Source organism: Amblyomma maculatum, chromosome 5 (assembly GCF_055883805.1).
Source record: "Amblyomma maculatum isolate TAMU_Amacu chromosome 5, ASM5588380v1, whole genome shotgun sequence".
NCBI classification, from domain to species: Eukaryota; Metazoa; Arthropoda; class Arachnida; order Ixodida; family Ixodidae; genus Amblyomma; species Amblyomma maculatum.
The window spans coordinates 108,569,613-108,589,682 of record NC_139348.1 but is presented as its reverse complement, the minus strand read 5'-3'; the positions used below and the strand labels follow the sequence as shown (position 1 = coordinate 108,589,682).

The 20,070-nt window shown below is 43.1% G+C and overlaps 1 protein-coding gene across 2 annotated transcripts in view; it reads right to left on the bottom strand.

Annotated features, from left to right (window-relative positions):
• The window catches only part of LOC146189193 (uncharacterized), a 49,557-nt gene extending 29,487 nt beyond the window's left edge, over positions 1-20,070 (bottom strand). For both annotated transcript variants that reach the window (XM_084604077.1, XM_084604078.1), the window contains exons 1-7: positions 19,812-20,070; positions 18,819-18,976; positions 17,643-17,726; positions 14,972-15,088; positions 11,381-11,461; positions 6,364-6,615; positions 1,653-1,737 (exon numbers count right to left, since the gene is read on the bottom strand). In XM_084604077.1, coding sequence (XP_084460203.1) covers positions 1,653-1,737; positions 6,364-6,615; positions 11,381-11,461; positions 14,972-15,088; positions 17,643-17,726; positions 18,819-18,976; positions 19,812-19,940 — 906 coding nt within the window. In that variant the 5' untranslated portion in view covers positions 19,941-20,070. The remainder of the gene's footprint in view (positions 1-1,652; positions 1,738-6,363; positions 6,616-11,380; positions 11,462-14,971; positions 15,089-17,642; positions 17,727-18,818; positions 18,977-19,811) is intronic.

Below are 20,070 nucleotides of genomic sequence, written 5' to 3'. Positions count from 1 at the left end.
GACGAAGTTCGTACGGTAACAGCAAACCATGCATCTACCTGTGAGTGTGGAGCTTATGCAGGCAAAAGCTAGGGAGTTTTCAAAAGAGAAATGGGTACCGCACTCTGCCTTCAAAGTGAGCAAACACTGGATCCATCGCTACATGTGCCGCGCTGGCTTTTCACTACGCCAGCGCACCTCGATCGCATAGAAGCTGCCTGAAGCATTCGAAGACCTGCTTGCAGGTTTTCAGCACCATGTTATTTCTTTGCGCAAGTCAAAGAACTTTCTGTTGGGCCAAATAGGCAATGCCGATGAGACGCCGGTTTACCTGGACATGCCATTGCCCCTCACCGTGCACGAGAAGGGGTCTAAAGTTAGCGTCCGGTCCATCGGCAATGAGAAGACGCGGGTTACAGTCATGTTTTTGTGCACCGCAGATGGCCGCAAGCTCCCGCCTTACGTGATCTTCAAGAGGAAAATAATGCCGAAAGGTGAGGAGCTGTCAAAAAATATCATCGTGAGATGTTGTGAGAAAGGGTGGATGAATGAAAGTCCGTGTGGTGTAGGCTACCTGATGCACGGTTGTCTCTGCTGTCCATCCTTGTGCTGGATGTGTTTTGTTGCCATTTGGCCGACTTAGTGAAGAGGCTGCTATGCGACTGCGGCACTGAACTCGTGATTCTGGGTCGAATAACATCAAAGCTACAGCCCCTTGATGTTTGTGCAAACAAACTTTTTAAGGATGCAGCCAAGTGGTGCTATGCAGAGTGGACGCATTCAGGTGAGTCTGCAGTGACGCCGACCGGGCAGCTGTGCAAATGGATCGTGGACGTGTGGGCGACCGTCCCAGAAGATCTTTAGCATCGTTCTTTTAAGAAGTGCGGCATCTCGAACGCCCTCAATGGCACAAAAGGTGAGTACCTTTGGGATGATTTGTCTGACAAAGAAATGTCCGAAGAAAGCGCTGCTGAAGATGAAAATGATTGAAGTGAAATACGGGATGCGATTTGAATAAATGTCTTCGTTGAGCTTTCGTCACTCGTATTATACGCAGGTAAAACTTTTTTTTTCCACTTCGCCTCTATAAAATTTCACCTCATATTTTATTTCGGTCCATACTGTTATACACGGGTTTTTACGGTACCTCTTTATGAACTGTGTTATGCCATAAAACTAATTGAGAAACTTGGCCACAGAATCGAACCTAAAACTGCTGCATAACGTTTTATCCTGCAGCCTTTCAGCTCATGCCACCCCTAACCTAGTCCCCCAGCTAACTGAAAACCTTTACCAAAAATCAAACCCCAAGCAAGCGCATACGGCAATATGTTGTTTCAGTGTGGCAATCAGCTAACAATGCGGCATACGGTGACTTCTCTTTACCTCTATCTTTACCTCTATCATTTACCTCTATCTCGACCAATCAGAAATTTCATTTCTGACAGTGGCAGAGTTTCGATGCGACAGGAACGCTAATGCTACCTCGTTAAAAAAAAGAAAAGAGAGAGGGAGAGAAAAAACATTCATGGGCTGCTGTACTTGCTTGCTCAATAAGCAAGTAAATAAGGTAGTCTCGAAAACCTGAGGGGTGCCGTGTTATTCACAGTTCGAAAATGCTCGTAACGCATCCACCAAAAGGCTGGAAATGTAAAGCCCAAGCAGCACCTCACCCAGTCATTTGGCCCAGAGATCAGGTGCGGGTATTTGAAAACTAGTGAGTCAATCGCATTCCTGTAGAGTCGCCGGGTAGGGTACCTGCACAGCAATGTACAAGTTGAAAAATTACACTCAAGTGAATCTTTGCACTCCTTTGATGCATATGATAAGGGTGAACAGCACTACTATGAATTTTGAGAGTCATTTATGTCCGTGAGAACAGCCTGTGTTCGCCCAACAAATGCTTCCATTTTTCATTTTGTTCTTCCATGTAAAGGCCTTGTAGGAAAAAAGCCTTTCTTCAAAACTATGTCATACGAAAAAGACGCGAAAACACTGCGACTGTTAGAGGGACACTGAAGACTTTTACAACAGACGTCAACGCCATGTTTCCTGTCAAAGGTGTGGCAACACTCAAACCTGTGACTCCATGCGTACTCCCTAACCCCATACACCCCTCTCTGCCTCCATATGCTTTGACTGCTTACTGCACCAGTGTAGTCCAACACCCTCAGTAAACGGCACCCTGACCCAGGGTTAACAAACATTCAGATTGGTGTTGGCAATTTGCACTGTCTCAGCTGTTGCAGACGTTTGCATTACCACAAGAATGGGTAATTATTTTCGTCTTATTAAAATTATTTTACGGGGCTTTAGTTTTAGTGCCCTGTCGACATTTGTTACGTGACGAGGCACGTAATATTTATCGCTGAGGAAACTGTCTTTAACCGATTCATTTTCGCTGTTTTGTCCACAAACCTTAGTTGCTGGAAAGAGTCAGCTTTAACTGCAACTGGCAAAGCTGGAGGCGAGAAATTCATTTCATCTAGCTCTTGAGACTATTCACAAACCTAGAGCAAGAAAAAATATTTCTTGTTTGTGAAAAATCCCCAAACAGTCAGAGGCGCGTCAGGTGCGAAGCAGCATTTGCTGCGCTCTTGACATATTTCATTGTGTTTCCTTTTTTTTCCTGTTCAGTCGCTTATGGCAGAATATGCAGCTATGAAAAGCAGCCAAATGCACTACTCTGATGAATATTTCCTTGCAAACTGTCCAATTTCCGAACACCACAACTCAAGCTATAGGAACATACTGTAGTAAAGAAGCAAGCTGGGCTAGAAAACATAGACAACCGAAACAGAAGTGAACGGGATGTGAGCACAGAATTTTACTAAGTGAAAGATAACATACATTAAGTGAAGAAGATCACGTGCTCAAGGCTGTCAATTCATCACTGTCACTGCTTCGTGTCCAGAAAGCACACCTCACAATCAGGAAGCGTGACAGAAGAATCACTAACACATACATGCTTTTTTGTTGTTTATACGCACTGAACAGCTGTCGGATACAAAGATCCATATGCTAGCATAAATATTGGTCTTATGTAGAAGCGGAAGGCATTTTATCTTTTCCACATGCCCGCAATTCTGCTTTCGCTTTCAGAAGTAGGAATACTCGTCAGAAGACAGACGGTTAAAATGTTCTTTTGAAATGTTCACACACCTTCCTGTCTCTGCGACAAGCATAAAGGAAAACGGAAATTTGTTAACCTCGGCATGCACACAGAGAAAAAAATCACGACTTCTACGGTTACGTGAAGGGCTACGTGAAAATTGTCACGCTTTCAATTTTCTTCGGAAATGTACACGCAAGCTGGCCATCTTTATGGAAGCAGATACACAACATCCAGCCCACACCACTGTGCGACATTCTTCAAATTATGCTTGACCTTATGCTCGTAAGGTATTGCAGCATATTTCTTTTATCCTGGCTGTCGGCCCTCTGAGAGGCAGTCTCACCACATTTCAACGTCACTTTTATTTTGCAAGCTGTTGCTTCTTGACGCCCAGGGCGATGTATACCAAGCAGCTGAGCACAAAAGCTTGGATCAGACTCAACAGATCATGTTCTTTCATGCCACTGTGCCTATCTGCAATCCTCTTTATGGGGCAGGCAGTCTGATTGGTCGTCACAGAACGTCTGTTTTGGAAAATTGAGGCCCATTATTCTGGTGTAGTCCACCTCAGGAATCAGTTCGATATCAATGGGTAGATTGAGAGCGTAGGAGGAGTGGTTCTTTCTAGGCTTCTTCCCTTCCCTAGCTTTTTATTTATAAAAAGGGGGGAGGGGGGCATATGCAAATACAGTTTGATGTCCACTTGCTTGATGTTGAGCTGGGACATGCTTCTATAGTCAACACTCACAATATGATGACGCCCACATACAAACCATGGCGGAACCCAGGAAGTTTGTTGAGCTACTTGAGGAGCCAACAAAGTGCCATGCTGAATAAAAAGGGGAAAAAGATCGCTCACCTGCCCAGAGGGATGCGTGAGGATTGATGTTCCTGAACTAGAAACTTCACTTTCCTACATCCCAATGGTTGAGATTACCAATGCTTTCGTGAGGTCAATTCCCAATATGCTGCTGTACTTGGAGAAAACTGACCCAGGTGGAAAGAAAACTTTATATTTAAGCTGAAGAAGAATATCCTATGCGGAAAGATGTGGGCGGAAACCTAACATGGAGGATGGGAATAGGTATCGGTCCATCATACAGACATTGAGAACTTACACCACCTGCTGCATGAGTTTGCCTATGCATGAGGTCAAGAAGGTGGAATGAAGGTTTTTCAAGCTTCACGGGCTCTCTAGGATTTGCTATGAAGTCCAATGTGGCATTCTTTTATTGCTGTGGAACTTTACTTCTTTCTCAGCAACTGTTCACATATTTAGTCAAACTGATCGTCCAGGTTGCGGAAGGTCTCATTATGGGCACCATCCACTACTACAGCCGCGACGATGCGAAGTTTGAAAGTGGCTGCTATGGCTGCTCGACTTCAAGGACTGGAGCATCCAAATCAGAACTGGGCTTGCCCTAGTATTCTACTGGTGTCGTGTCTGGAACCTGGGAGCCTATTTAGTGATTTTGAAGTTCACTTGTTGGAAGTTTATCGATGTCCTCTCTTTTGATGAAAGAGCATGCATCATTTGGTGATGATGCTCAGCTTTGGCTGTGTCTGGGTCCAAGGTGCCTAAGATGATGCCAAGTCATGACCATAGTGAGAATGCTTTGCATACATTCATATCTACCTTATTTTCACATCTACCTTATTTCACATCTAGTACCTTATTTTACATCTAGTACCTTATTTACACGATTCTAAGCACCCCCTCATGCACATAAGGCTGCCAGTGTGCTTGCTCAAGCAGTCAACGAGCCGAAGCCCTCCAAGTCCCGAGATGGTGCGCAGTCTACGGCACCATCTCCAGCTTCTGTTGTTGCTGCATTCTGACATTATACGTCAGCTGGCGGTACACAACGCCAACAGCCAACCGAGAGCGACACTGATAACACTCAGCATGTTGCCCCGTTGGCCTGGAATCGACGGCCATTCGAAAGAGCTCAGCAGGTTTTGCAGGCATCGTGGGCTCAAGTTGCTCTTTTTGCTGTCAGATGTTTGACAGCCATAATGGAAGTCAGAATGAGTTTGAAGAGGGCAGGCATAGTTTGAACTTCAAGTGAAATGTGATCCCATTTACCAAAAGATGTTTGGCAAGCTTTTTGGCCAAATAAAATGCTCGCTCTCGTGCCCGACTCGTCAAGATATTGACGTGGAAATGCCAGGGGGGGGGGGGGGCATATTTGAGATTTTTTAAATCTAAGCACCCCCCCCTCTCATTCGGCATCGCAATTGTGAAAAAAAAGGGTGTGCTTAAAATCGAATAAATATGGCGTCTTTGTGATGCACAGGTGGTGTTTTCGACTGTGCTCGTCTAAAACCATCTTATCTAATAATTCTGTATGCTTTGCCAGGCTTGCTACATGCCCGGCTGCCGAATATCCATTTCAGTCTCCTACAAATCTGGTGCTATTTTGTACTGTAGAGGCCTTTCTTTTTGCGGCCATGTATGCGGAGTCCAATGGAAACTTCTAAAATGCAGTGGTCACTCCTCAGACATTCTCGAATATTCGTCTTCACTGCTTCACGTTGGGAAGTTCGATTATCTATTTTAGCAACAACCGGTTTCGACATACAAAAAAAAAGTGCTTGTCAGAAACATTTCCAGAAGAGTTTGACATGGCCAATATTTTGCTATATCCAGGTTCATTATGTCAAAATTTGACTAAATATTAAACGAGGACAGAGCACTGTTATCTTCAGAAGTGAATGGGTTAAGAATAAAACCTCTTAGCAGTGTTGACAAAATCTTTTAAGGTTTAGGAGGCCTCCTGGGACAAGCAGTGAGACAACAAAGCACAAGGCAATGAAGAGCTTTACCGCAACATTTAACTAGCGCCTACTGAACGTGAGGCAGATGCTCTGGCATGAGGCCACCGCACTGGTTTTGTGACCACCTACTGTAAGTGGATAGCAGTGCGGCCCAGCCATACAGGCATGCAAAAAAAAAATATATCAAATGACTGCTATTGCATTTCTGAAAACTCGTTATTTCAAGGTCCCAGGAACATGAAAAAATATTCGAGTTAAACAGGCTTTAGAATTAACACAGTAGAGGCAAAACTTGGAACATGTGGCACAAGTCCGAGGGTTCAATTTCCATCTCAAAGGAAAAGCCCAAGTTGGCAGCCTACTACAATTTGTCCTCAGTGACCCTTGAGGAATGCATCGAGCGGCACATACTGAAGAAACCTTCGCTTCTCATCGCGTAACCAAAAAGCACTTCTCACGAGGAGGGGAGAGCAAAAACTGATGCCACTCACAGAGTAATCTTGAAGCAGGCCTTGAAAAGGGTGTTGATGATGTGCCGCCTTATCCTCATTGTTATTGGGCCGTTCCTCCGCAGGATGATGTCGCACCAAGTGCCGAACGAAGGCAGGACGAATTTGAGATAGTCATTAGGATCCTCCTCCCGTGCAGGTACAATGTCCATCACGGACACGTCTCCCAAGCTGTTGCCAGCGCCGGCCCTTGGCAGCATTGCACGCAGCACTTCAGGCATCTGCGACAACCTCCTGCAGGAACCATGAAGAGTTTGTAGTCAGCTTGTATTGTTTGGTGCGAAAAGGAGGGGGTGGCAGGGAAACTCACATAAATCATGGAATTCAGTGATATGCTGTTCAAGATTGGCGTGCCACATCAGTTCCTGTTCTCAGGTACCAGTGGGACAGACGGGAGCATCTCAAAACTCAAGACACCTGCATCAATACGTCTGACCATGGCCGGTCTCGAGGGAGAGCGCGTTTCTCTTCTCTTGCGGCCTCTCCGATGGGGTCTGTTTCCACCGCCCGCCGCGCCTCGGTGGGGTCGCCACCGCCCCACTGCTGCTCCTCCGCTACAGCCGTTCACGCGCAAGGGAAACGCGCGCTCGCTCTTCGCTCCGCCCGCATCGGTTGCAACCGGCAGGTACTGATATTTCACCCCTTATGGCTTATAGGAAGAAGCCGTAATCAGCGTCTGATTTATCGTGTATGAGCAATAAAATAGTCAATAATGCGCGTGCGCACGCGCCTTCGTCAGTGCTGTCGCGCACGGTCGAATGAAGTTTCGGGTGCACTACATCAACACTTTTTGCCCCTAAATTTTTCACAAAACTATATGTACCATTTTATGCAGTGTGCCTTTGAAAGCTGTAAGCTGGTATAACGCGACCTGACGCTAGTGCATGGCAAACTGTTCGGTGGATATTCTGTCAACCGTTGCAGTTTTCGTTTATAAAGCAAAAGAGGCACTGACGAAAATTCATAGCACGTCTCAGATTCAGAGTAAGGATCAAACATTTACGCATACAGTTAAAATTTCAGTTGTCTAGTGAAGTGGGCTGTTCTAGCTTCATTTAAAACAAATCAGTAGGTTGAAAGACAGCAGATGTATACGTAGTCTCGCGAATGACACACACGTAGACAGTCATAGTTTAATACTACAGTGATAAAAAAAAAACGACATTTAATCGAGGAAATGGGCGTAAGCAGATATGCATAATTGAAAAGAGCAGCAAGCAATAAAAAAAATGTCCTTCAAAGTTAACACATTGCACTCATTAATCAAAATGGTACATGCGGCTAGAAAATTAAAGTCTCAAAAACTTTCTGGACGGTTTGTGCACATAAGGAGCTGGCCTTTCGTTCCTGTCTGTCACCTTCTTAGCATAATTGACAAGAAGTATATTCTGAGAAATTTCTCACATATTAAAGAAGCGGACCTTATAGCATGGCTATTGTCAATGCCTTCCGGACAACTCAGCCAAGGTGAGTCCTCAAGTGCTGGCTGGATTAAGATTTGTAGGACTTCAAGGACATTTGTGTATGGTAGGTGCACGACAGCTTTTTCAAAAAGAGACACAACCTTGTCCAAGAAGGCTACAAACTCTGGTTTTGGATAATGCGGTCCGCTAGAATCTTGTCCTCGCAGAATAGTGTACATGGGGCTGCTTCTTTCGCTGGTTTCAAGAAGGATAGCACAAGCGTCACACCCGAAGTCATTGATTAACTTCACAATGTACCCAGCGACGTAAGCTAAACCAGAATACGTGACAGTGGGTAATGGGATGACAGGAGATACCATCACTTCTTTCAGTTCCTCGGTTACTGATTGCGGCAGAGCTGAAATGATTTCGTCGGTGTCGACACTAGGTGCCTAGGCGCGCAATACAGCGCGACATACAACTCCTATAGTCACATCTGAATAAATAGCACAGAGAAAAACTTTTATATCCATTATTGAGGAGTGTCCCTTGAGTAACAGTGGCGCATGTGTAATAAGTAAAGCATTCTACCAAAATAATGGGGCAGCGATTGCTCTCTAAGGCAGGCATTACTGCACAGATAGTTACGGAACTATTAGTTCAAAAACATACTAGAAAAAGAATGAAAATATTGCTAGGAATTAGTGCTTGAAATAGATTTCCTGTTGTTTTCATGAAATAATCATGATATCATGTAAACATTTCATTAAACCAACGTTTATTTGCAAAATTCAAATAATGTTTATAATACAACATAAAACGTTTGCTGGTCTATAAATTATAGCAAAATTGAAAACAGAACTTAAAAGCGTTTACTCTGACGTTATACTAATACTTTATGTCATGTAAGCATTGTGCAACTTACATTACATTTTTATAAAATTATTTTCATCTTCGGTGTTACGTTTCTCATCTAGCGCTGAAAGACGGTTTTGCCATTGTTGCTGTTATGTTTGCCTTGAAGAAGCTTCGATGTGATCACTGCTCATTCACTTTTTTTATTCATCTTCTTGTACAAGCTTGGGAAAAAATTAAGATTAAAATGAACAAAAGTAGATACCATGCCGCAATACATGTCATATATATGCTTGTCAAGCGTTTGCTGAGCTACAGTGTTTTTTAATATAAAGACTCCATTCACGTGCGTAGCACGCTGACGAGATGCCGCTGCAGCATCTACCTTGTGTAATTTTTCATTCAGGGGCTGCACTCACCACGAAACCCGCGGGCGACAGCGCGAAACCAGGCAAAAGCCACCCGCCGCCACTGAAGCAGATGCGGAGCGAACAGTGAGCAGGTCGCGCCCCTTGCGGCGGCGGACAGCGTGACTCAAGGAGAAAAGTTCCCATTGTTCACGCGGCGATTGAGAAGGCCGTAAGAAAGAGCGCGCGCTCTCTCCCTCGAGACCGGCCGTGGTCTGACATATAGTATGAGATGCCCGACCAAGTACAAAATTGCAGGTGCAAGAATTTTGATGCCGCTGACCCGTTAGAGTGAAACATTAAAATGTTGATCCCCGTTATGGTGAAACCTGTAATTACAGCACAAATTTTCGGTTGCTGCATCATACTATGCAAAAACACTTTGCAAAGATGTCCCCCCTCTGCTATTATTACTATCATTACTACCATCAGAAGTCCAGTAGACATGTCTTTCCTATGGACCGGTTACCATACATATCAAGCCCAAGCCCTGCAAGGCCGTTTTGCCACAAAAACATGAGACCAGCATGGTTGCGACCTTTCCTGTTCAAAAGACAAGAGAAGACAAGAGAACATCTTTTTGTTCTGTGGCAGCTTCACATTAAATTCTCTCCTCACAACCGAAGCACACTATTGAGTCGCAGGCACACAGCGAATTTTGCAATACACCTCCATCACAACTGAGATATGATACCACGACCTCGTGTCCACTGAGCAGCTGGGAACTTTAGCCACCTAACCATTGCAATAAGTCTCTCACGATATAGTATTATATTGCTGACGTAATGAACCCTGTATAAAACCATAAGTTATGCACATGACAGGAAAAAACAGTTTTACTATATTCTCACAAATTAGGGTTAAACCAAATATAGTACAGCCAAAATCCTATCTTCAAGAAAATGTACTTAGCCAGAACATAAAGCGCAGAAACTGGCAGACTTCTTGTGCATCTCTTTGAGGAAAGCGGGACATTGGTGACTTTGAACCTTTTTAAATGCCTCATGCCCAGAGTGTGGCCTAATTATTAGGGGATAAGTTCATACAGTACTGTATTTACTCGCGTATAACCCTCACCAAAATTTGAAAAAATGTATTTAAAAAGTGAGGGTGCGGGCTATCTGCTAAATTTTTCCCGAGGGGGGGTGGGAGGGCGATGGCTACATGGCAATGCGCGGGTAGTCCGCCATCCCGTCGTCATACGCTTGTCAAGCCGACAAAACCAATAAAAGGGCATAGCCAAGTCCGCATCAATAGCATAGTCTGTTTATTCTCCACACCACTGGTCAAGCTTTGGTCAGCCAGCTGATGGCCTTTATGCCCTCACAATGGCGGGACGCGTGCGAAGGCCCGATACTCCACTGCTCTGCCAGTGGATCGCAAACGCGTGGAAAGCGATACCGGCCTACTTGGTGCGTAAGTGCTTCAAAAATTTTCCGTCAGTAGCAGCTTGGATGGTCCTGAGAACTCCGAGGACGACTACATGTTTGAGAGTGGCGATGAAGCCTCGGATGGTAGCGGTGAGAGCAGCGACGGTTGAGAATCTGACAATCAGTGACGTTTGTTTGAATAAATGTTCTGAATATGAAATGATCACCGAGTGTGCAATTGTATCTTTCTAGTGCTCTCTCTCTCTCTCTTTTTTTTTTTTTTCAGATGAGTGTGCGGGTTATACGCGATGAGTTTTTTTTCGCGGAGTTCGAAGTAAGGAGTGCAGGCTATATGCATTGGCAGGTTATACGTGAGTAAATACGGTATGTTATAGAGGCGAGACAATACAGGACCTGACTGAACGTCTGACTGGCATTGCTCTGGTCACATTTTGGGCCGCAAGCCGGTGACATCCGTTATCAAGGCTACAGTTGAGCATATGAAACAGTTGCTGTATTATTGAATGTTTCCGAGAGTATACAAGCAAGAGCAGAGAGGCGTAACGAGATGCAGAAGTGCTGCACACGGGGATGGCGACGCAGCTGAATAATTAGATACTCAGCGTAACGAACCAGAATACAAAAATATTTGGTTTGGTAAGCAACCTGCCATTTCAGCATCATGAATGAAAGTAGCAGCAAGAAATATGGCACCCGGTGCTCAACAAAAGGTCCAGCGTTAACAAAGCGTGATTTCTGATGAAAACAAGGCATCACCTAAAAGAAACCTGGATTGCAGTCGTTTTCACCCAATTTTTGCCCAAATGAAAGCTAGAAACAAATAGAGCATAATTCTCAATACAGAAATTTAGAAACAATCAAATGAAACCAGAGACTGAAGCTAGAGCAGCCCTAATTATATGCTACATACAAGCTTCACATATTGTGACAGTGGTGCACATACCTGAATGCATCCCCACTGTCTCCAGATCCGCCATCTTCGACCACTGCGCCGGCACTTTCATTCTCTTGCTGTTCGTCTCCACTGAAAAAGAAAAAAAAGAAAATGTAGACACAACTACAAAGCAAGAGCAATGCCGTGTTTACTTCACAAAGTGTGCATTACACATGCAAGAGCGTTACTGAGCAGCAAGTGTTGCCTCTGATTGCTGAACAAAATTGGTGAGCAAAGCTTAGTACAAAATTGAAAAAAATTAAAGGTTTTGATAACAGAACGCCTGGGCCTGCTTGCACGTATACGAAGCTTTAAGCTCAGCATTTATTCCAAACATGGTCTCATCCAAATATAAAAAACAAGGCTAGGCTTCTCTCCAGATATAAGGCATCTGCATGAAGCAACGCGGCTTTGAAATTACAAAAAAAAAAAAAAAAAAAATATTGGCCAGTAATATATATATATAATTTTTTTAAGTCACTCTGTTTTCTCGTAAACTCCGTTTCCTATGTGCTATCATAAAACTTCAATGCTGAAATCCACTGGGAAAACCTCTAAGCAAATTGTTTCACAAATGGGTGGCACTGATCATCAGGAAACGCTCGACAGAATGACCCTTTTCCCAGTTCTGTTTTTATGACTGGATGCTCATCTTCTGCGACAGATGTCTTCACGACTGTTCCACGTATTTTGATCTGCGTTTCTTTTCTTTTTTGCTCCTAGAACTGTTTTGCAGGTAAATGCATTCATTCTTTTTCAAATTTATAAATTTTACATTTCTTGAATAAAATTTCCTTCCCGTGCATCGGAAATATCCAAAACCGGAACTTTGTGTCTCGCCAAGAGAAAATTTGAAGCACCTCTTGACCTGTAGCGTGTCTGTAGGAACACACTAAATGTTGAAACAAAACAGTCTTCGACCACACTTTGTTAGGCCTCCAAGCTTTTCCCAAGGGTCAGGAGAAAAATAAATGGTGAAATGGCAGAAAGCAATGCTGCTCAGATAGAACCCTGGCAGTTCATGAGAGTTGTTATAATGTTATTTGACACATGCTGAAGGAATTTCATGTAAATCCATCAAGAAATAATTTGTTTTGTTGTTATAAGCTGCAGTCACCTTTAAATGAGGCTCAACTGCTTTCCAGCCTTACCGAACATTTTGATAACTTTATTACGTAATGAGGAACGTGCAACAACTGGCATTCATGGCTTTCAATTGCTGGGCAATATTCACTGCTCGTATTTCGCCAGACAGATGCATAACCTAGCTCTTGAACGTCACATGTGCCCGGCGTAACGTTCAAGACGACCTGGCGCCAAGGAACGGTGAAAAAGCCAGGGCCTCGTTTAGTAAATTCAGTACAACCGCCACAAGAAACAAACGAGCCCAAGCCTGGGAATACCTTATTGGAGGAATCAACTTTACAAAACAGCAGAACAGCAATGGCAGAACCTGAGACAGGAGCCGAAAGGTAGCTGTTCAGTGCATGTGACAACGTAGGAGATAGATCACGAAGTGACCTTACCACCCCTTCCCACAGTAGTGAAACTAGTGCTGCACCAACGATCACTATACCCCATTTTATAGAACTTTATTGTCCTGCGTTTCCATGGTGACATGAATGATTTTCCAAAAAACAGTTCCCTTGCTGCCTCAAGAGCAAGCGCTTGGCCACATGACATCCAAGCAACACATTCAGCAAGCTGATTACGGCAGACGCCATTGCAGGCACGCTGCTTTGAGCAAGCCCCGCCAGCGTTGCTCCTGTCTGTACCAGGCAACTGCGGCTGAATGGCCCGCTTCCACGAATCGAGTGTAACGCGAACACTGCACTTTGTTTGTACACGGGAGTACGAAAAAGCGACGGGTCTCACAAAGGCAGACACCAGTTGCTGCATGCATGCACAAAAATAGCTTTATAGACAAGAACAGCCTTATGGGAAGAGCCACATTTTTGTTGGTATAGAGATTTTTTAAAAGATACAAAATATTTGTGCACATGGACTGTTCTGCACGGCATTCACGTTGTTTATCTGCACTTGCACAATGAAGCTAAGGTCTACTTTCAAATGCCCCAAAAAGGAAATGTGCTAAAATGACTACATTTGGTGCAAGTAAGTAAGAATAATGAAATTGTATTTCCTGCCATATGTATCGCAAAGCCAGAAGAAGGCAACCAAGGGTGCCCACCCTTAACTGCTCTTGTAACTGCAAGGACTGCCATTTGAGATGGCAAGAAGTCTAGAATTGGACCTAAACCTACTTTAGCAAAAAATCGCAGAGGTTTGTTTCAGTTAAACTTATTTATCAGTGTGTAAGCTCCGTTCCATGGCTACATAGTCTTAACGGCACGTTTCACTGTCAGGAGCACTGAAGACAACTCCATCCTACTTTTGTTCTTAGAGAAATTTTGTTGTTCAACCTACTGTGACTCGGCTGAGGTGCGCTTTGCAAGCAAAAGAAGTTTTTGGGGTGAGAATTTCAGAACCGAACATGACGCATTCAGTTTTCTGCCGTGCAATTCAAGCTTATGACACCAACGAAGGCAGCACAGTGGAATCTTGAATAACATGATCACGGTTGGTGTGAATTTCTGCACAATATATTCTATGACCAATGCACATTGCGTACAATAGGCAGAGTTTTCACTATCCTGACTGCTCTCCCCAGCACGCTACTCCTGCTGATTGCAGCACAGACTCTCAGCAGTGACGCGCGGTTATAAAGCAATTCCATCAGCCGAATACATTCTAGTGTGAACGTATTAATGCACGTTTTTGGATTATATACACATGAATCAAAAATCATAACACCACCTTTCATGACCTAGTGGAATCTGTATTCTGCTGTATGTGGACTTCGTCATCATAAGCTGCAAGTGCATGGCAGTGCAACTTAACCCTAACCTAACCGTTAGCTCTAACTGAAAAAACAAAACAAAAAAGGAAGTATTAACATGATCACAACATGCTAGTGAAGAGAGCTAGCTGCTGGTTGCAATACTGTTTTTTCATTTTTGGGGGCTTTTTCAAATGCACAAACTCCCCTTTAAGTGGGACTAGAAATTTCAGAACATTTCTGGGAAAGAGCTTTCAAACGTAATTTTTTCACACACTGTATAAATGCCCCATAACAATCAATGTATTTGCAGATCCTTGACGAGCAGGATTTTAGTTTTTCACTAATTATTTTCAAAATTGCAGCTTATCAGTTTGCAACGGCAGCTTTAATTACTCGTGACCACAGTACAAACATCAGAAGAAAAACTTTGCTATGCATCGAAAGCGTAGACCACTGCTATCTGTATGTTCACAAAAATACCATACAATATTGCACAGCTCCCTCACAATTATATAAAAAAAAATCACAAATGGTTTTCCATGGCAGCTTTAGGTACTCGGTGCAAGCAAAGGAAATGCTTTAAGAAGCACCAGAAGCCCTGGCCATTCCCATTAACGTGCTCCTAACAGTATCTTATGATATCCCACAGTAGCCTCACAAATAAAAAAAAAGCTGGCAGCAAAATACTAACTCAATATACCGCCATTAAAGCTCTAAAAACCAAATCATTGAAGCCAGTATTAAACACAATAACTTACGTCATCCAGTCTAAAGTGTCTCCGTCAAAGTCTATGGTTTCGTCGTCTCCCGCATCAGCTGCGTCCAACAAAGCTTCGCCAGCTGATGTGTCCATTGAAACGTCCAACCCTGAAGTGCTGCAGAGATAGAGATGATAAAAAAATATGTTTTTCCAAACGGAGAATCTCAGCCTGTCACACACTATAGAAACTCAAGGCACATGGCAATGGTCGATCATATGTTGCTTTGTAGCAGAAAATGTGTTTCTATCAACGAATCTACATCACGTTGGAGTGTTCCAATGTTTGTTTTAAAGCAATTGTTGTGCAGTCACTGTTGTGTGGTTTCAGTCGCGCAGCGCGCCTCAGGACCTCTGTTTGATCCCATCAACAGCAGCCACATTTTTATACAGGCAAAACACAAGGCATCCATGCACTGTGTAATGTCACTGCATGTTAAAGAGAACCAACTAAGTTTACAGACATTAATCCAGAGCCCCCCACTATGGCGTCTCCCATAGCCTGAGTCACTGTGGGGTGTTACCACCATACAATATGTTACTGTGGGGTGTTACCGCCATACCACCATACAATACCACATCAAAGACATTGCCCTCCGACTTTTGGAATAGCCATGCCAAGCCTGCCAGGTTTTCAGAATGGTCGGAAATTTTGTCGAATAAATCCGTGCATTTGTTTACACTGCTGATGCGGCACCACCAAAGTGAACAGCCATGCCCCTAATCAGTTCGGATAGTGATTTAAGTACCTCAGAGAGCAAGACAAAGCAATGATATTGAGGCCCAACTCCCATACAGGACGTTTTCTGAAAGAATGTTTCCTGATCTCGAACAAACCAAATAAAAATCCCTAATAAACTGCCTCACAAGCGGCTCAATATATCAATAGCTAAAATTCCACTGCAGCACACAGGTGCTTGGATAAAGGGCTGTGCATACACATTTCCAGTATTGCGTCTTATTTTTGGTGCAATAAAATACAAAGCACTTAATATATTAAGGAAGAAACAGCTTCTCTTTTTCATCTCGACGCATCCCCAAGAGAAAGGTTTGGCAGGCAAAATTACAGTAAGTTTTTATAACTGGTTGTGCGTGCAAGCTTTGCATCCGAGCATGTTTTGTTTTCTGTTTTTTGATGTCTGATCAGGGCTAAGTAGCTTCAGGCTAGACTCACTTTCTCCAGTATAGACCCAATATTCCACTCATGATTGATTAATGGAATTTGCAATAAACCTGATGCCATAACAACCAGGCTCTTTGTACGCAACTCGAAGTGTGCATAACCGTCATTGCAAGTTCGTGACAGTGACAAAATGAGTTACACATTCATAATTAAGTAGCACTCCACCTACCAACTCTGCATTGGAGTGACTACATGAAAGTGTGCCACCATAGAAGGACATAGTATCACAAACAAATTTGAACCTTCCATTCATGACTCTAATTATTTGACTAAACAAGACAACTTGCAGGCTATGAAGAAGTTGGATAAAGGTTGTGACCTTCCCGAAGTCCATCACGAGTGGCCTCTACATTGCAGAAATGGAAAGGAAGTGTTGATTCATTAATGCTAACTGTTGAGAGAGTTAAAACCTGCAAACTGAAGAATTTCTGATAATCAAACAATGTTCATTTTGTGCACACATACTGATGCCTTGAATTCATAAAGTTCAACAACTATCCCCTGCTAATGCTGCAACAGTACATGTACTGAAATTTTAAGCGGCCTTGCGAAATTTTACGATTAGTTTTTGTAGCCACTGCTCTTACAGAAAGCAATCTGTTTCTTATGCAGCTGACACTTCAACCTTTTTTGAATAAGTAGAAAACCTAAGCAGAGCAAGTAGAGCAAGCAACTCAGAGGAGACAAAAATCAGCTGAAGGTTTGGTTGAAAGCTCACACACAGTATAGTGGTTACAGTTCTGTGCTTAGAGTGAGGTACAAATGACAGGCTCAAAAGAATAAAGTGTGCCCGCACTCAGCAAGCTAGGACAGAACATGGCCAGCCGGACCCACTTTGCGAATTAACTGGCTCAACATTTGTATTTGCATAATAATTTGATGGGCACAGTAAGCCATGGATTCTCTACATAAACAACAGCTACCCTTTTAATGCATAATTAGATTACACTACATCATGTAATAATCAGCTACAATACACGAAGCAGTGTTTTCTTCTAGCTCGCAGCCACTGAAACCAAAGGCTCTTCTCCTCTTAGAACCATGGACAAGAGAACTCATGATATTGTCATCTTCCTCTCCTTGTTCTATTCCTGTTAGCTCGCTTCTTTCCCTCTACGTGGTGCTAGGTGTCTGGAGGAAGTGAGTGATGAATGTATGTGAGAACAACACTTATGTTGCAGCATAACATAAAACTGTCAATGTGCATGAGATGGGCAATGCCACAGTATAAAAGGACTTCACTAATCTTAGCACAGTAGACACAACAACTTTTTTGTGACAAAATGTCCATTGGATATTGCCTCTATGCCCAAAATGTTCAGTCTGATTAGAGAGAAAACATTCCAGGGGCCCTCTGATGTTACTCCATAAACGAGAAAAAGAAAAATGAGCTTAATTACAGAGATGAACAGGCAAAGCAAACAACTCATACACAGGTTTCAGTGCACAGGTCTCGTTAGATACCTTACTATATTTACTAAAAGCTTACCATGATGGAAAGACCGTAGGCTCCTGTCTTTTTTGCTCGACAAGCTGGGGGACTGCCATAGAAGATGCACTGACAATTTGCAGCCTGGAAAGTAGCCAGAAAAATCATTCACATAGTTCCATAATGGCAATGCCTGAACACTATGATTAAAATAATCCTGATATGACAGCAGCCTATTTAAAAGTAAAGAATGGCATTCAGGCATGGTTGTCAGAGCATAGCACATGATGCTATTTTTTAATGTTTGCACATGGATATGCCCATGCTATCCAGTAATCTTTAGAACATGAACAGTGGCCTCTACTTAAAATGAGCCTATATGGCTCTGCACTAGGCCAGGACCTCATAGATGTACAAGCAGGCCGTACATACAAATGTACACCATTTGAGATGTGCCTTTCTTATAGTAAATCAATGGTGCCCACAGCAGCCAATTTAAAGATTGGGTCTAAGCATCCTAAATGCATCATTACATTTATACCCTGCACACTACAGTAGCTCTAGAGCTAAGCTGCACTAACTATTGCTTTGCCCCCAGCTATACTTGAAAAATAAAAAAAAGGAAACCAAGGATGCTCTAGCTGTGGTATAAACTAAGCTTTAAACCCACACCCCTACACTTAACTGATGAAAACAGAAGTAGAAGAAAAAAAGTATTGGCCGATTATGATTTAAAATCTAAACTTTCTGTCACACATAAAGATAACTCCTCTAATCTGCACTAAATAAAGCATCCAATATTTCTCACCATGCACTGTTTTTCTTTGCTCAAAAACCATGTTTGCATCCGAAAAACATGTGGTCTGTTCGAAAAATGGTTTCTTTCAATTCTGTTTCTACAGCATTAACAGAATTTCTCCCCAACACTTCAGCAGCCAAATTAGCATTCACAGTTCAACCTCACAGTCAAACAACCAGGTACTCTGACCTCGAAACTTTTGTAACAAATGGAATGTAGAACTTGAAACAAAGGCACAAGTGGTGAGGGGGTCGAGTATCACATCCAAAAAGCTGATTTCTCTCTGACTGAAGGGCTGTAAACAAGAAGTGAATTTAAAAGGGAAGGCAAAAAAATGGGGTAAAACTCAACACAAGTACATGTGCCTTATCCATTCATAAGACACCCTTCACAACACTAACATACATAAAAGGGATCCATGCTAGATGACTACTTACATAGGCTGAGGCTGTGGACTAGACAGAACAGCATTACCAACTTGCTCACACCAAGCTGAGGAAGCTTTCTGAATGACACGTAGCTTTGCCTTATTTGGCACTATGTCACCAGGCAGGAGGTCCACAAAGTCATCTAAATCAGTGTCAAATATCTGCACCTAACAGAAAAAAAAAATATATAAACATAGAATATACGCAGTACATAGTATGTACGCTGCAGTGCATATATATATATATATATATATATATATATATATATATATATATATATATATATATATATATATATATATATATATATTCAGACACCAATGATTGCAATCTGTAGTTATTCTTTCACAACTTGTAAAAGTTTTCTCTATAGAAAAGTAACCTTTGGAGTTTTCTGTATAAAATCTGCAGCTGCAGGGAACACATGCTGCCCAAATGCTAGGCTTCTTATTTTGCCGCTTAGAGAATGTCTGAGGCATTTAGCAATTAGAAGAACTGAAAGCTGGGTGAGCTGGTCTTTGTTAATCATATTCAAACAGCAAGAAAAAGACGTCTTGCTTGTTCTGTCTTCGCCTCGAATTTGAGTTTAGATGCTTGACTTAGAGTAACTTCAGCAATCCCATCAAAAAAAAAAAAAAAAAAGATTTTGCATGACAGTTTCCAAAAAGATCACCATAGCCAACACATGGGCTTTCCACTGCAGCCATGTTGCACTTCGCGTTATTTCTTAGGAGCAGCAGCTTGCCCACAAACAGCTCGCAAACACATGCGCACGCGCGCGCGGTCGGGCGTGCATTGGTGCCACGATTTGACTGAAGGCATGTTTGGACCCACCGCCACAGCGGTACGCTAACATCCACAAATCGGGGGCATCTGAACAGTGACTTTGTGAACATTTGCGGAATACTAGACAAGAGAACACCGAGCCGGGCGAATACGCTCTGTAACAGAGTCAACACCACTCGAACTGCGAATAAAAGGGGTGCAATGGTGTGAGCCTACCAGGGTGTTATTGGAGACTTCAACGATGCCGGCTAGGCTACCTAGCAGTTCGTCGTAGGTGCCAGTATGAAGCCTGAGCTTCCGTCTGCTGCCGCTTTCCAGTATAATGAGACAAAATATGTCTCCCATTGTGACTGAGAATAACGCGGTGCATCAAACCTCACAAAAAACACTTTACACCGCGCCTGCTCCCTTCGCCATGCTAGCCATGCCTTCGCGAGAAACGAACGAGGTGTGGAAATAATGATAGCGTTGGTGG